Here is a 17,966-nt window from a genome sequence, read left to right on the forward strand (position 1 = left end):
TACTGACGGCTCATGCAGATCTCAAATTCTTCTCACAGCTGAACCTGGTTTCTTAGTCAGGTTCATCTCTGCCTGCCTTTTCAGCCCATTCCACTCTCAGAGACTAACGCGCAGGTTTTGGAGTAGATGTGGGCAGGAACATACACAGATTCCCTCGGACATCCTTCGGCAACCGTGTTCTTTGTCCCTACTTGCCCCTTTAAAAAGCCCAAGCTAAATTAATGGCACACAACCCACTGCCACTTGCACTTCACTAAACTGTCTCAACCAAGACATGTAACCTCACACATTTAGGGGTCTTGGGGACTAAGGAAGGCCAGCCAGGCACGGCATCACCCTCCTCCTTTCCAGTCATGCTGAACGCCAGGCGAGTAGGGGACAAGGGGCTGGCTCCTCTCAAGGACTGCTGCTAAACCAAAAGTCAGCCCAGGGCATCCTAACACATGCTGGGGTGGAGGGGAAAACGCTAAATGATTCATTTCTGACATCAGCCATGATTAAATTTTAATCTCTCAAGCAAAAATATGGTTCTCATTAGCCTCATTAGTTCCCAGTTGTACTGCAAGGCAACAGTGTCACATGGTATTAATCTTTGTTTTCATTAATATGTCATATCAACCGCTCACAGCATTCTTTGAAACCGATACGCTCCCTCTCTTCTGTGCGAGTAGGAAGTGCCAAAAAGCAGCTTCCTCGACAGGAAGGATGACCCCCTGAGATTCTTCAACTTTTGGTTTACGTTTCTAGAGATAATCTTTTCTTTCTGGGGAAAGAGGGAGGGGGGGGTCAGAGTAAAGGGATGCGAGGCTGCGATCCACAATAACAAAGAAATTCCTGAGGTTTACTGCCAAGGCCACGGCCAGATAAAGGAATAAGATATTTTAAGTTTCTTGTTGTTGTCATTGGGATATTTTGGAGAGCTAGAAAAATAAAGCCAGGTTGCAAAAAAGGTTCTTTGCAAGAGGGTTATTTGCAAAGCCCCTAGCAAACTTCAAATTACTCCAGTTTAACAAATATCTTGATGCATATGCTAACGTGATTCATCTAAAATCCTAGATACTTTTTTTAATACATAAAATCCTACACTGGATTCAGGCACAACATTAATTTTTGCTTGCACTTCAAACTTTAATATCTGTAAAGCTAATATCAATTAAGTCTGACAGTTCCTCAGTATAAGCTCGTATTGCTTCCAGACAAGCAGATAAAGCAGGATACAGACCGATGGAAAGACCTTGCCAAGGTCACACAGTGGAGTGCAGCCCGACACATCCATTCTTCACTGCCTGTACAGTGAAGCCTTAGCGAACTTCTGAAGAGAAGGAAGCATAGTGATGAAACCCAGGACACACAAGTTCCTATTCCCTACTTGCACAGTTCCTGATCTTTCAGTGTTTGCTTGCTCCGGGGCAGTCTGAAGAGTCTTACTGAATTACCCACGCTACTTAGTAAAACGTGCATTAGCTCAAATGCACCCGTGTAGATACGTTCATTCACCCTTGATCTGGCTCTGCTCTGCTGGCAGCTCAAAGGGTGATTCTGCAATCTGTACTTTGCATGTCAGACTAGGACTCTTCCAGTCATAAAATGAGAATCTCTGCAAGCGCTGTGCCCTTGTCATAAGAGGGTCACAAACCAGCACACTAAAAAATGAGAATGATATTTTGTCAAATCCAGCCCACAATTCACACGCTGTTTGTTTAACAAGCTGGAATAAGAAACTCAGAACAGATCCATTTCTAACCTTTACTGGATAGGATGACACTACACAAAACCCCAAGTGCTTCACACTGAAAAACCAAAGCTGTAGAATATCAGAGGAAAGAAAGTGGGGAAGAAGTCCATTTAATGGCTACTAATGCCCTCCTGGAGAGTGAAAACACAGCCCTGAGCATCTCGTCAGCCCCCTGGCATTTAATGGAGTTCAGCCCGAATCAGTCACCAGTTCATCTGCTAGCACACAGAAGACTGTGATTAAAGTCCTGCATAGGTCAAGTGGTTTTTAATGAGACATATAAACCACAAAACCTCCATGACATACAAGTCTTTCTTCCTTCTCTGTTGTAAATGAACTTCTGAGGATGGTAATTTAATTGCGATTAAATTACATGCCTCAGAGACACCCTTTCCCGACCTGCAGTATACCCATCCCTCCAGTAAGTCCTTAATATTAAAGTTAAAAGCTATTATGTTCAATCAGCTAAATATGAAAAAAAAAAAAAAAACACCAAGTATCTGGGGCCAGAAAGACAGAGACATGTCCTCTTCTGCATGCTCTAGAAAGCATTGCAGCATCTGCAACCTCTTGGAAACCACCTGGGCACGCGCGCTTCAAAGGGCACGGCAGCACAGCTCGAACGCCACTCGCCGCGATCTCTGGGGTTGTATGGTGGTGAAGCACTGCTCGGTTTCATACTCCTTGCAGGAAAAAAAAAGGCATGCTGCTTAGTCTTATTTTACCCTAAATACCTGTTAGCAGTAGCTCCACCAACATTTTCCACAAGGGAAGAACACACTGAAAAGAACGCTGTAGCCACCTCGTGCTATAACATTTTATTTATTGGCTTGTTTAACCTATTCCCTTGAGCTCTTGTAACTCTACCAGAATCTTAGCCGTGAAAAAGAAAAAGGCAATAGGATTTAAAAAACCACAATCCTAGCTTTTGTATCAAGTGTCTTACAAACTGTACTCTCTAACAGTGGGCATGTAAAATGAAACACAATGACCAAGGGAAAGGAAGGGTTTTCAGATGGCATTTGAAAATGCCGGGGGAGTGGTTCAGCAAGGAAACAACAGAAGAAGAAAGAGGAGATCAGTGGCAGAGTAGTTTAAAAGTTTGTTTATATAAGAAAATGTAATAGCTCTCAGGAGATACCTTACTGTGGGATAAAAGTGATTTTATTCCAGAATTACAAATTCACTTTAGGACTGCATTAGTTATTCTGCTACAAAAGTGATTTAACTGCTGCCTGAACGTCTCTCCCAGAGAGACAAAGGACCTCCGCTGCCAGTGGTCCATCTCTGCAGACGTGCCCCAGCAGAAACTGCAGGGAATAAAACCACAAACCCAGATTTGATGAGGTCACCTGCAACAAGTACTTTTACTTTTAAACAAAGGGGTAGCTTTTCCCATTCTTGTTTAAGTGAACGACAATCCATTATTTTAACATTCAGAAGGGAGGAAGCGGGGAGAAAGGCAGAGCAGCGGACCTGCGCTGTTCTTCCAGTGACTGAACCCAGACAAGCAGGGTTTGCAGTCCGCAAAACGGAAGCTGAAGTATGAGGAATTCCCACAAAATCTTTTTTTTTAAGCAGCTTTAGCTTTATTAAATAGCTTGTATTATATTCAAACTGGGACCACTTTTTACTCTTATTATTTTACTGAAATTAGGCATAGTCTGCAGAAATTACAAGAAAAATCAAGGCTAAAATTAACATAATGATTAAGCACTTCACCCAGCCCATGGGTCAGCCATTAAATATTCTTTTACACTGGCAGATTTTTAGATTCTTGGCAGTCTCCTCCTACTTCAAAAGTTAAAAATGGCAGAAGGAAAAAAAAAAAAACAACAACAGTATTTAAAGACAGACACACTGAGCTTCTGATGCAAGTGTGGCACCATTATGCACAGATTATGATCCAGAGAACACGCCCAGGTTTAGTCTGAGCAGACCCCAAATACCACGGCTGTTTTGGGAACAGAGTGCCCAGAATTACAAAAACTTCCTAGTGTATTCCGCTTTCAAATCTGGCAAAGGTAAGCTCGGCCCTGCATTTCACAGGTACCAAAATTAATACGCTGTTCTCTGAAAGCTAGCCTAGTTTTGTGAACCACCAAAGCGCATCCTGTTTCAGATAGTTCACCTGCACTTTGGCAAAGTCGACAACAAACTGACAAAGTCAAGAATTCAGGGCCAGGACAACATCCTGGCTCCAGTTCTCAGGATTTTAGGTTGCCAAAGTAATCCTCATCCCACAAAATCCATGACAAACAGCTCGCATCAGCGTGTTCCAGGAGCAGCTTTCCCGAGGGTTGTAACACCCTCAAAGACCTTTAGCTGGTCCCTTGCCGTGCTGTCACAGCAGGCTCAGCTGTCCCCAGGCACACAGTGTATTCCCCAGCTCACAGGTGGAGGTCGGCAGCACCGGGGCAGGCAGGCAACGCGTCCTGCCCTTCAAAGGACACTGTTTGCTCTTGAAAGCTTCCTCTGACTCTGAGCCCAAGCCAGCTGGACAGCAGTTGAAAGACTCGCTCCTTCAGCAGCGCCCAGTATCTGGAGACTCCAGCCCAAAACAAATAGAAACATTTAAAATTAAAATAGAAAAAGAAAAGGCGATAAAAGGAATAAATTGTTCCTCACTGGTCTAAAGAAGAGAACTCTCTTCCTCCTTATCACCCCATATCTTCCTTGAACTGGCTTTCCAGGCAAGTACTGCAAAGGACATTTCTGGATCGGGTCAGCCCACGAGTCCATGCCCAGACCAGTAGCACCAGCTCGCAGGAGTCCATGTCTGCCAGCTGCAGAAGAACACTAAGAAAGATCGTACAATAACTACAAAACGATGTGGCCACAGGAGGAACTTCTTCCTCATTTCAGACACCTTTTTGCTGAGCTATCTCATAACTCTGATCAGGAATGCCTGACAACATTGTCCTTTCCCCCTTTTATAAGAAGTCACTGTGGTCTTCAACAGATGCTTTGGAGAACAACCAGAACTCATCAAAACCTCTCAATCTGCCCAAATTTGAGAGTAAGACAAAGTTAACAGACCAGCTAAACCCACAACAAACCAGTGCGAAAAGGGAGTTTTAAAGCCAGCCTTAGTTTAACAGCCAATGCTGTCACCCACCCACAATCAGCAGCAGAATTCATGAGATTTCAGGTACTCTCAACTCATCCCTCATGCCACCACAGTCCCCTGAAGGACGGGGAGAAGTTAGTTAATCCCTGCTTTGCTTTTTCCCCACATTTACTTGCACTGTAAGTACCTCGCCACCCAGCATCCCCTTCTCCAGGAACTGAAGGTCACACTGTATGCACAATAATAATACAGGTTTGGCCACCCAGTGACCCATTTCGGAGGATCTAATGAAAAATGTAACCACAGCTGAACGACGAGTACTGCTGGGTCGCTTTGATTCTTTTCCCTCACCCCTTTGCAAGAACCACCCAATTTCCTGTTTAATATACCTGATGCCACAATTAAGAGAAGAAGTTGAGGCAACACCTCCTATCCCCCTCCTCTTTTCCCTCTCACCCCTTCCCCAGAAGAACCTGACTCATTCTCTTGATGTGTGCCAGCATAACTTTTAAACTCACAATCTGAAGTAGCAAAGGAGGAAGAATGACAGCCTTATCTCAAGAGTCAATTCCTTTCAACCACAGCATCCACAAAAGGCAAACTCTGGGCTCCACTTGCATTCCTGCTGGCCAGCTCACCGTCTTCAGAGCTGCAGGGACCTAACGCTTGCCCAAGAGCTTCAGACCCCCTCAGGAAGGGGCATTTGGACACGGTCTGCTGGACATTGCTGGTTCGGTGAAGCAATGGAAGAAGGCTCCCCCTCTCTATCCCCCGCCCTTCGCCTCTCCCTTCAAGACTTGAAAGATGACAAAACAGCCACACATTCAACAGGCACAACTGGATTTCTTTTGGCAAACACTTGAGAGATCTACAGGACTGTTGCCCCCCCAGCACTGGCAGAGATGTCACACCTCTGCCTTCAGTCTGCCTGTACCAGAGGAGCAGCACAGAATACGACTGCCTACAAGACCTGGAGAACACATTCCAGCTAGCTTTTTTTTTAAAAAACCCTAAATGTAACAACAGTATAGCACCACTATAGTCACAGCACCAGTACACTAGAGCACTTCAGAGAGCCTTGTGGGCACTAAGGAAGAACGCCTGTCACGCTAACGTCTTAGCCCACTACTTCAGGAGCAAGCCAGATCAAACCTTCAGCCTCTGGAGTCACTGCAGGTCTAGCTTTCAGCTACAACCTCCCCATAAACAGAAATGCAAAGAGAAAGAAGTCAAGGAACACATCCAGATTTTGCTGCTACAATGACACAAGCTCCTGTATCTCTGGAAATGAGAGCAGGACGACGCTTGAATTCTTGCCCTGTAACATAAAACATCTAGAAAAAGAGATGAGTGATTCTGGAATAGCTTGGAAATGTGCAACGGAAAACTATCCACCGAGTTATTTTTCAAATTTTGTGGCTTTCTTTCACAGCCTTAAGTTCACGCTGAGTTAAGAGCTCAGAAAACTGAAGCTGTCGTCCCTCACCCACTTTCATACCACCTGGAGCAGGATAGGAATGAATGGGACAGGGCAAGACACAGGGCTGCCCAAGCACATACAAATCTTTAAAACGAGACCCACTGAGCCCTTCTATAGGGACAGTGTCCTGTCATGTGTTGTAGAGCCAGAAGATTTGGGAAGAACATCCCAGTGACACATCTGTATCACGTCCACAGCCTGGGCGCCTCTTCATGGCATAGCCTTCTACCTTCCCGAAGTTACCAGATCACCTCTGCTACAGGCAGAGAGGGACTTTAAGAGGTGAACTAATGACATTCGGGTTTCTAAGGGCCCATCCTCTTTTAACCAATATATTGGGGTTCTTTAAAAGTGTAAGGACCACCTAAAGCCTTTCCTTTTGCACCAAGGACATATGCAGACAGTCACCACTGCTCCTCCACTTTTTCCAAACAGGTTTTATATACTCATCTTCAGTGCTCCAGTTCTCTTCTGGACAGAGCTGAAAATTGAGAAACCATCTCAAAGGTAATTATTAGGGGAATTCCCTTGCAACAGTCACGAGCAAAAGTATTCCACAGCGGGGACAACGCGTAGCATAGCATGTTATGCAGCCAATTTGCCTCTTGCAGGGGACAACAGAAATCAGGGCAGATATCCTAGGCAAGAGAGAGAGCAGGGACAAGCCTAATACTCATTTCTGCCAAATGCTTTCCTTATCTCACATTTCTACACCGCTCCTTACCAGATTACCAACCTCAAACGGTAATAGAAAATCAATGTGTACAATGAACAGCAAGTGACTAGAGAGAAAAACAAAGCAGAGGGATTGTTAACTTACCAGATCTGTCCAACGTTGACCAACGAGAGGTAGAGAACCCACAGGACAGCCATGAGGACCATGTTTGCACATCCAGCTACCAATACGAAGGCTGAAGTTGCCAGGCCAAACAGGGAGAGGTAGTCCAAGATGCTGTCCATGTCTGACCAGTCCAAAAACCAGACGATTGTCGGCGCATAGCTCAGAGCGTCCAGGCTGATCTTCCCTTTGAAATACTTTTTGACATTCTGCAGGTACAGTTTACACGGGAGCAGCCCCTTCTCTCCTATTAGCTGCTTGTTTTGATGATACGCCACCAGGAAGGCCACAACTACAGAAAAACAAGGAGGGGCAAAAAATACCGTTAGAAATCATGCAGGTAGGAGGACATATTTTGAGTCCAGAGTTACAGAAGTATATTAGTGCCTCAGGAAGGAATTTATTCACATGCACTCCTCTCTATTAAAATATAACACAGTCATTGCTATTAACCACGACGGAGAAGGCAGAGGACTTCTATAAATACTGTCTCTGTCTTCACACCAGGAAAGGGCACAGAGTGTGTTTGGAGGTCATTTTGTCCTCAACAGCAGTAAGGAACGTACCACTTGCTTCGGGCAAACTCAACAACGCACTTCTGGGAAAAACTCCCTGTAGCTGAGCAGCCTGACCCGATGCAGAAACAAGAGGCTGAGCCCAGCTCTGCTCGACTCTGGTGACCCTAGGTTAGCCACACACGCTATTCATCTCCTAATGCAGATGAGGAAAACAGCTTAATTGCACTGCAGAGTACAAGTGAAAGTAATGCATTAATTTCCAGACTTTCAGACAGAATTTCCTTTCTACAAAAAAGCATTTGGAAAGGAGGCGCTGAGAAACCCTCAGTTCACGCACAGATACTGGGGAGCGCATTTGAAGCAGCCAGAAGAGTGCACACGCAACTCCCTTCAGCTTTGCAGCAGCAAAGACACAGCTGTACTTTCACAAAACACTTTGCAGTGTAAACAGACAACAGCTCCAGCATGGATTTTGTTGGTGGCGGCGATTCACAATGTCTGCTGCTCCCAGTCCAAACGGCCCACCGCAGACCGACAGCAGAGTGTGTCTGCAAGGTTAGGCTTTGACGTTAGAGGACATATCTCCATTTTTACATAAAACTACCCGTGCATCTATCAAGTACTGGAGTTTTTTATTATATTGGAAACACTTAATATTTAAAAATATTGTTAGTGAGACAGCTTAAACCAAAACACACCATTCAAGAGTTGGGCACAGGACACCCTGATTCTTCAGGCAGCATACTGGTTAATGGTTGTACATCACAATTGCAAAAGACAGGAGTTATGCTATGGGTTGACCTTCTGGATTCTCTCACATCCTGGTAGGTTGGAAATACAAAGTCTTAATACTTTGCTCTCCTCTAAATTGCTACTTTTACCATCTCACTACAGCTCTCTCATTTATAGTGTCTACACTCTTGCACTGGACAATCTTAGAACAGCCAGCTGCTTTTTTTAACAGCACATAAGCAATTTAATTACAGATTATAGACCTAGAATTTGATGTTCTACAGAGAAAGTTGGTCAGTTTCTAGGGATTATCTCATATTTCAGGAATCTCCTCCAGTTACCAATTTGCAGCTCGTAACTGCAGTAATCTCCATTTCTCAGAAAAAAAAAAAAATAAATGATGGAGGCCAACATTTCCTGATTAGGCTCCATACATTCTGCTCCCAGCAACTAACTTACCCATCTTTCAAACATTATCCAAACACCAGCCACGTCACATGCAGCTACACCAGAGGTCTTGCAAAAGGCCGATCTGTCTCCCCCCAATCCTCCTTAGTTAATGATCAAATCTGTTTCCTTCCTTATCTGAATACTGTCATTCTGCAAACAAGAATTCTGGTGTTCATCTGGCTGGTGCCTCTCACTGGGAATGCTGGTGGGAAGTCTATGTGAAACTATAGCCCGAATTCAGGCCTGGATTCCCATTTCTTTGAAGTCTGACTGGCAATCCAAAGTCTGCAGCCCCAGGGAATAAAAAAATAAATGTCCCATTCCCTCCAGACACACACAAAGGTCTCCAGTGGATTTCAGCTAATCCACTTAACACTTACTCCATCTCTTTGCACACACCATGTATTTTGTTCTCATTTGAAAAACCACTAAAACTCGCAAGCCAACGTGTATCTGAGGTCACTGGGAGGGTTCCCATTGATTTCAACAGATCCTGAATCACAGTGCTAACACAATAAAGTTGGGGGTTTAATTGGTTGTATCTCCTTCCGTCCGTCTTTTCTATGCAGTAAAGGATTTTCTAAACTAATGAAAGACATGCAGAATATTTTACTTAATTATGGGCAGGAAAAGACAAGAGCAAAAATTGATTGCAACATTAAAGAACCAATTTTGGACAGCAAATTTAGTGGTTTATATTTTAGAGTACTCATATTTTTCTACCAACTGTCTGTTCGGCACAACTGTGTTATCAGAAAGCCTGACACGTGAAATCGGCAGACATGTAATGCTTCTGAGCCTCAGACAACTTAATATCTTCATTTTTGGTTTGGAAAAAAATAAATAAATAAAGACCAACTCTGCTGTGAAACTCCATGGGTTGATTCCCCCTGATTAGCACTGCAATTTGCCACACAGTTTTCCAAACGTGCTAATCAAATTCACCTCTAAATGCTACAGAAATTGCTGCCCCAGCCCATAACTGCTAAGCAGTTTTTTTTTTCCTAAAAAAATCTAAATTAGACCCCTGCACAGTATGCAAGATAAACAAGGAAAGGGTAAATTAGGAAAAACAAACTATAGCTATTGCAGAAAAGTACACATTGTATGTACAAAATACTGTACAGCCTTTTTAAGTCTGAGAGCAGCAAAGACTGCATTATAGCTTGGTATGAACTGCACATCTACAGATTGCCCAGCTTGGGCTACAAAGTGGTTTTCTCCCAGAACATCCATTTCTCACAAGAGGCTGCACTGCTGATATTTCGCACATTATCATTTCACAACTAAATCCCATTTGATAAAGAACTCATCTAACCCAAACCAAACCCTGACTGTTCCACCTGCGTTTCGCTCCATCGCCCTCCCAAGCCTTGGGACACACAGCGTTTATTGCTCGCAGTGTGCCGCATTTCCTTGACCTGCTGCTCCATCCCGGATCCAGCTCCCTCTCCTGGACACTCCCCAAGCTGAGCCGCTGTCTCCTTCCGTGCTCCCTCTCCACTCATCTCCAGCGTTTTTTGGAGCACCTTTGAAGGGCAGCACCTGCTTCTCAAACAGCCTGGGCTGACTCTCCCAAGGCGCCAGCTAAGCCTTCTAGAGGCTGCACCCTGTAGGCAGTGGTTCCCGTGTTACCAGGCACACGCAGTAGCTGAAACTAAAGACAGATTCTGCAAAGGAGTTCAGCAACACAGGAGAGGCATAGATCCAGCAGGAAAAAAAAAAAAAAAAAAAAAAAAAAAAAGGAAGTTATTTATCGGCTTGCCATTGCTTCCTCTCAAGAAACAGTATCTTTAAATTGACGGTAACACTGACCCTGCTCCTTTCTCCAGGAGCCTTCTCTTTGACCTTGGCTTAGTCAGCAAGGGGGAAAAAAAAAGTCCCTTTTGTCCCCAAAGCCTGTGCTTTTCTTCCTCTTCCTTACCCTTGCTCTGAAGCCTCTCTCCCTTTGGCCTTATATTTGGGGATTTTCCACTCTCCATCTTCCCACTCCCTCCAGGTAAACATGGTCAAACGAGTTTGCTTCCACCTTGGGCACTGGCTCGCATGCTGGCTGCGCTGCCGGGGCACAGGGGAAAGGTTCACTGCTTCTCTTTTTCGTCCTGTAGCTTCTTCCTGGCAAGAGGGTGGCAGAGCAGCTCTGTTACATGAACCAGAATTCACTGGTTAGGAGGTGACGAGGGGACTCACCTACACAGCATGCTGGGTTCAACCACACCATGGGGTCCAAGGCACAGATGGAGCCTGCTTGAGCAACACCACTGCGTCTGCCTCAACTCCTCCAAACTCTCCGTGAAGCTGTGCTCCTGGGTGTCTGCAAGGCTTCTGCCAGCCCAGGGATGTTCTGATTGCTGGCAGCAAAGAGCTGCTGGAACGGTAAACAGGAGTCGGAGCAGGCAGCTGGTGAGCACCACTGCCAGCCAGGTGGGCAGCACCTCAGCCACCAACAGAGCTGCAAGACTCTGCGTCCCACTCAGGAGAAGCCGCTTTCCTCCTAAGCAAACCCAACTCCTAGATTTGCAAACTTTGAGCAATGCATTCATCAGTGTCTCCTGTCAGTTCAGGGTTCATTTTTTTCCTGCAAGAACAGCACAAACACCTTCATCCCTACGCACCAGGTAGCCTGTCTCCACCAGCACCCAAGCCACCTCCAGCTCAGGCATGTACTGCACCAAGGAGTCCGTGGTGGATTCCCCCAGGACGGAGCCAGCTGCGGCAGGGCCTGATCCAGAGTCACCCGCTCCTCCCAGCCTCTTTAGCAGGCCAGACCCCTCAGAGTGACTGTCACTTTCTGGTACCAACTTACAAAAACAAAAGCATAACTGAGAACTGCACTTTTTCAGAGTTCAGGATGTACTTTGTAGACCCGGATGCAGAAGCTGATGTTCTCTCACAGCTATTTCTTCCAGTGCCACAGATGGGAACAATGCGAGGCCATGGCTGGGCTCCTAATCCAGGGACATGCCCTGCAGGCTCCCAGCACAGCTCTGTACACCTCAAGTCTCCAAACCCAGCATAAAACTTCATCACCTTGCTCATCACCCCTGTGGCTGCTCACCACCTGGACTTTTTATCAATACTTCCTGGATCTTCAGCCTATGCCAGTCTCCTCTCTTTCCACCTGAAGCACTTTGCCACCCTTCAGACTCTTCACGCCTTTGCAGGTTGATAAAACTCAGCCTCAGTGACTCCTGTGCTCCCTCCCACTCAGGAGGCAGAAGGAGCCTTTGACAGCTCACATGGGAGCACGCTCCTCTACCTGCTGTGAGCTGATCTTTACATAAGTAATACATGTAAATTGTCATCAGCTGCTAATAGACATTCGCTACTAATTCTCACCTCAGAAGGTGCTTTTCTGTACTTTTCCACTGACTACCCCCTTCCACCTTCTCCTTCTCCCTCCTCTCTCCCTGCAAACTGAACGCATTCCCTGTTCAAACCCACGTGCTACCAATAAACACCACCCAAGCATGCAACACAAGAGCCACCCATCTGAAATTATTTGGTCTATCTATACTGCCCTGTCACCTCAGTTCCTTTCCCCAGTCCAGGCTCAGCCTGTCATGGTAGGAGAACGAGAGAATCTCATTCTTCATGCTCTGAAAAGATTTAAAGATGTGAAATCCAAAACTTTCCAGTCACATGGCTTTCTCTCTCCCCCCACTAAACGAAGTCTTAACTTTTACTTAAAGCCCAAACCACAAGAAGAAATGAACCAAGAGCGCAGAGCTTTGCATGAAAACCAAACTACGTTTTGCACACACACACACAAATCTGCCTGGAGCCATATATCAAGTGCACCTCTGACCCAACAAGGCATTCAAAAAAGGATGCTGGCAAGCTGAGGTTGTGCTACTGAGAAGAAGAAAGGGGAGAATGTTCGTAGTCTTTTCATTATGATCAGAAAAATGAAGTAAATAATTTTCAATGGATGAATTCCCCAGTAAAGTTTTACAACACAAAAACAACAACACTGTAGTACTGAGCAAAGAGCCAGCGCAAAACCAAGCACCCCCTTGTGCGTCCCTAGAGCCACAAATAAACACACCACAGAGTCCTCTGTTCTTAACACTTCTTTGTTTTATTGCCATTCACAGCAAAGCTAAAGACTTTGGGGTGGTTGCTTTGGAGGCTTTTTAAGCACTTATCTCCCCATTGCCTTTGTTTGAAATAATGTGAAAGCAAATAGAAAAGGCTGGGCTGTGGCACTGTGAAAAAGCTTCCCCATGAGATCCAGACCGTTCAAAAATCACACCAGTGGCAGTCCAGCCCGCAGCTGGAGGATGCCCTGAGAAGATCCCTCTGCTCCAGACCAGCTCTGGGCAAACAGACTGGGAGATAGATTCTCTCCTTCTCAGTTCTTGTTATAATTTCCCTTAAACTATCACTACTTGCTATGATTTTATCTTCCCGCAGTGAAAGTGCTTTGTTCAGGACCAAACGCATTTCTCTCTGGCTTAGGCAGCTCTTTCGGGCAGAGTGAAACGGGGGCCACGTAGCGTGCTACGAGGACACAGTGCTAACATACTGCCTTTGTTGTGCAGACTTGCTAACAAGCACCGTGCTGAAATAAAACCTTTTGGGGAGAAAAAAGCCTCCGAAGATGTACTACAATCCTGACTAGGCAAGCTGAAAGCTACTGGGAGCCTTTCAATATAACTGAGGGAAGAGAAGGGGAAAAGCAGTGGAGATGGCTGAGAGAAAGGGAGAGGAGGAAGGACACCGGGGAGAGCCAGGAACCTACAGGAAGGCAAACCCCCCTGAGAAGGCTTTAGATTTCAGAATTAGGAAGAAGTAGCATGAACCTCCCGTAGCTCTAGCTCTGGAGAAAGAAAATACTACTATTAAACAATACACAAGGAGAAGGAAGATAAACTGGATTTAAATAATAGCTTTTATTTCAAAGCACTCTGCAGAGCCTGGCTGAAATTGGGAAGGGTGGTATCTAATTACTTAAATCTACATCTGGAATCTGATGATAGTAATCATCCACAAAGGGCACTTAACAATGATTTAGGAGGAGGGTGAGGGGAGCAAATAATGCACAGTTGTTGCCAAGAGCTTTGGGACCAGCTATTTACCTATAACAGGACCTCCAACAAGACCTCAAAGACTCTCTGTATTTACAAAACATCAATTCCTGCAGTAAAAAACAAACACACAGTGCAAGACCAGGACAGAAAACCTTCAAATCTCAAACCAGCATTTCTCCAAGCCTCCCATGAATTTCTATATGAGAGACTGCAATTAGCTAGTGACGGACAGGTTGCACCAGTGGAAGTCTGTGAGAGAAGCCTCTTCAACCGGCACAGCAGTACTCTACAAAGATGCCTCTACAGAAACAGAGAGAGGGGTCTCGGCAGCAGAGCACAGGGTGAGACCTACACAACTGTTCTCTTCCTCAGCGATCAGGGCTGGATTCTGTGTTACTTCACACTCTCCTCCTCTGGAAGGGTTTTACAACTTGGTCTGCCCACGCTTACTTGGTGAAGTGGAGAAAGAGGTCCCAGATCTGAAAGTGCCCTTGAGGGCTGTCAGCTGTAAGAATTTACCTGTCACCTAATTCACAAGCGCACAGTGCCAGCCACTATTAAAACCAGAACTGCACAGACAGGTGTCTCATTTACCTTAGTGCTCAGCTGGGAGGACCCCACTGGCACAACCCTTTTGCAAGAAGCAAACCTCCCTGAGCACTTTCAGCTGGGATCCGTCCCATTCCTACAAGCAGCAGGTGGTTTTGGTTGCTGGCCTCCACAAATTCAGATCCTTTCCCACCTTCCCAACTCCAACCTGCCTCTCAGACAACACCTGCTTTGCCAGGGACTTCCCGGCTCTGGCTGCTTCTGGAAACTCCCTTTAAAAAAAGAAGAGAAGAGGTGTTACAATTAAAGGGGTCGGCGTGAAGGGAGGGCACACAGAAAGACATTTCACCCTTGCCTTGTCTGCCTGTCCTCCTTCCACGGGAGGAGATCCAAAGGGAAAGCATCTCCCCAGCTCAGATCAGGCAGTAAAACAGCCTCTCAAGAGGTGGAGGGCAGGAAGGAGGTGACAGGCCCCCCAGTCGTGCTTAGTGATTCTGCCCCACACCTCAGCATCACTGTACAAGCCCAAATCATGTTTCCCTCCATCCCATCCCACAGAGTTCTTCACTCTCCCATCCCTCCCTTTCCACCTAGAAGGGAGAACAAGCTTCCAGCTCACACAGCTGCACTAATAGGCAGGAGCTGCAATCATCAGGAGGTAACCACTTCCCTGTTACTTTAACACAAGGTCCCCCCAAAGGATTTGTTGCTTAACACAGCAGGAATGAAAGGGTTATGTTTAAAAGGGCGAAATGAAAGAAGGGGGAAAAACATCCCACGACTGAGGAATGTCAAACTGTCACAACGGCATCAACCGTTTCCTCAGCAAGTCTGAGACTCGGCATGTGCAGAATCACCGTGTCTGGGGGGGGGGAAAGAAAAAAAAAGTAATCTGTCAGAGTAAATGGTTCCATCTTCAGAAAAGAGCTTGGAAAGCTTGGAAGAGGTGCTTGGCACAGAAGCTTTAAATTGTTTTCTGCTGTTTCTAAACCCAGGCTCTCAGAAGAGATCAAAAGGCAACCCACCTTCCCTCAAGAGCATCCCACCTCAACAGTCGTGACATGGTTTTGCAGCCTTTGACAGAGGAATCTGCCTGTTCACAGCCTCTCCCCCACAGACATACCAATTAGTTTCCACCCCATGAACTCTTTGGCTGTAGGCTGCAGCATCTCTCTTGCGCTGGGATCAGAGCTGGAACCCCAACACTGCTGCAAACTACAGCCCGAGTCGGAATTCGACCTGTCTCAAAGCTGGCCCAGGTTTCTGGGTTTGGGTTATTTGGCTGTTATTCAATGAAAACAAAGAGCAGAAATCCTCACTACCTGATCGCAATCAAGCGGAAGCTGCATAACGAGGAGGTAAACTTTTCCTCTCTTGCACCTCTTCCATTACAGAGGACAGCGCCATCCTCCTGCCCTGTTCCTTGCAGCTCTGGTACTCAAACCCTTTCCTCTGAGGCTACCTCTCTCAAAAAAGTTTCCTCACTCTGGACCATGAAAGCATTTCAGAGTTTCCTCCCCGCTTCCACCACTCCTAGGAGCTCCCACTCCCCTCCCCTCTTTGGAAAAGCACCAACTTCAGTTCTTCTCCCTCTATTTGCTGTCATCCCATATTCACTCACCAGCTCGCAATCTCAGCTTCATCCTCCAGTTTACAAATACTCACTCTCCCTTTTTCCCTGCAGGCCGGAGGTTCCAATCATTCCCACGCTGTAACTCACCTGACCCTGAATCAGATACTTGCTCTCCACCTCTTACTGTTCTCGCTGTCCTAAATCGGGTCTCCCGCTCACCAGAAGATCCCGTTCATCTGGCTCTCTCTTTGCCATCCTCTACCTCATCACCTCAGTACCAACTCCTACCCCTCCAGCCATCACCTCTCCCTTCCCACCTCCCCCCAGCCCCTTCCCATCACACACACCATTGCAATACAGGACAGCATTTGGTCCCGAGCGTGGCATATTTATAACCCCAAATCTGTGATCAGAAAGTAGCGGCCTCCACTGAACGCACAGCAGAGAACACTAATCAGTTTTTCATAAGGAAACTGCAAACCAAGCTACGGAAAACTCAGCAGTCTGGATTTACACACGGGGGAATATCAGAATCGCTTTCATTTTGACTGAAAGAGTCATAACCCCGCATTTCACCGAGAGCTGAAACCAAACTAGAAACAGAGCACGTGTCAAAACCATACAAAACTACAACTTCGGCATGGTTTCGATGCAAAATAATCTAAGCAGGCTGGCAGTCTACAAATCCTAACGATTTTGTGGACAAATCTGGGGCAAGTTTAGAATTTGTAACATAGCGTGTTACATGTCAGTTTAGGTTTCACTGTGAATATTTTTTAAGTGGAGCACCAGTGGGCTCCGAGCACGGCTCTCAGCGTTCCTTGCCAAAGCGAGAGCCAAACGAGCGCAGCCGAGGTTGGAAACCAATCTCACCGTTAACCATTTTAAGGTCATGTCAATTCTGCGTCCTAACTGCTAGTGCTGGCACCCAAGGATGCTGTGTTCCTCCAGTCCCTCAGAAGACACTAAAGACCTGCTTCCGTGTAAGACAAGGAGTTTCTCTCTCGCACAGTTAGCTCACAACATCTACCTTGAAGAAAAAGGGCTACCAGCTCCGTCCAGCTCTGCTGACAGGTACCAGCCTCGTGGTGTGAGCAAACTCTCCTTCCAGCTCCACCAAGACGGGAGCCCCAACATCACCCAACGCCATCCCAGCTGTCAGCCACAGCGTCTCCATCCCGTCAGCAAAGCAACAGGAGAAAACCAGAGGCTCTTCCCATTTCACATCTCGAGCTTTGCGTAGGCAAACACACACCCCCAAGACCCAAAATTAAGCAGCACTTTGGTAGAAGGCAGGCAGGGCTCCTCAGTGCATGACAGGATGGGGCCCACACCCAGGATCTGCGGTGAAGCACCCCGCAGCCCCCCGTCCCGCAAAAGGAAACTCACCACCGAGTACGTAAGATGGCGACCGACCTCCTCTCCCACCGCGGACCGCAGGGGAAGGTGAGCACCCACCCTTGGGGCACCCGGGGGTTCCCCCCTTCCCCGGGGCAGGAGTCCCGCCTGCCCCACCTGAGGGCTTTGCAGCGGGGAAGGCCTTGAGGGACGAGGCTACCCCAAGACTTAGCGGGGTTTTGCGTGGCGACGAGCCCGGCCGCCCCCCGGGGCTCCGCCGGGCTCCCACCCGCTCCCCGGGCAGCGGAAAGAGGCGCGGGGGCAGCGCCCGGACACTCACAGTAAAGCAGGGCTATGGATCGCAGCAACACGATGCGGGTCAGCCAGAAGGTGCCCGGCGGCGGCACGGCCCCGCTGCCCACCGGCCCCGCCACAACCCGCTCCGGGGTCTCGGGGAGGGGGCCACCACCGCCCGCTGCCGCCCGCCTGTGCCTGAGCGCTGCGCTGGGCGCCGCCATTTCGGAGGCCGCAGCGAGCATGCGTGAGGCCGGCCCGCCCCCCGCCGCGCCGCGGGTGCCTCGCCGGGCCGGGCCCTGAGGGCGGCGGGGCCGGAGCCGGTGGTGGGAGAGGGGATCGGGTTTTTTTGTGGA

At 47.2% G+C, this 17,966-nt stretch overlaps 1 protein-coding gene across 1 annotated transcript in view; it reads right to left on the reverse strand.

The window, feature by feature from the left end:
- Positions 1-17,855, reverse strand: part of LMF1 (lipase maturation factor 1) — a 184,867-nt gene extending 167,012 nt beyond the window's left edge. The window contains exons 1-2 of the mRNA XM_086760184.1: positions 17,657-17,855; positions 7,106-7,415 (exon numbers count right to left, since the gene is read on the reverse strand). Of these exons, the coding sequence (XP_086616310.1) occupies positions 7,106-7,415; positions 17,657-17,855 (509 nt within the window). The remainder of the gene's footprint in view (positions 1-7,105; positions 7,416-17,656) is intronic.
- Positions 17,856-17,966: the final 111 nt, after the last annotated feature.

The sequence above is a fragment of the Chlamydotis macqueenii genome, chromosome 15, assembly GCF_036417535.1.
Source record: "Chlamydotis macqueenii isolate bChlMac1 chromosome 15, bChlMac1.mat, whole genome shotgun sequence".
Lineage (NCBI taxonomy): Eukaryota > Metazoa > Chordata > Aves > Otidiformes > Otididae > Chlamydotis > Chlamydotis macqueenii.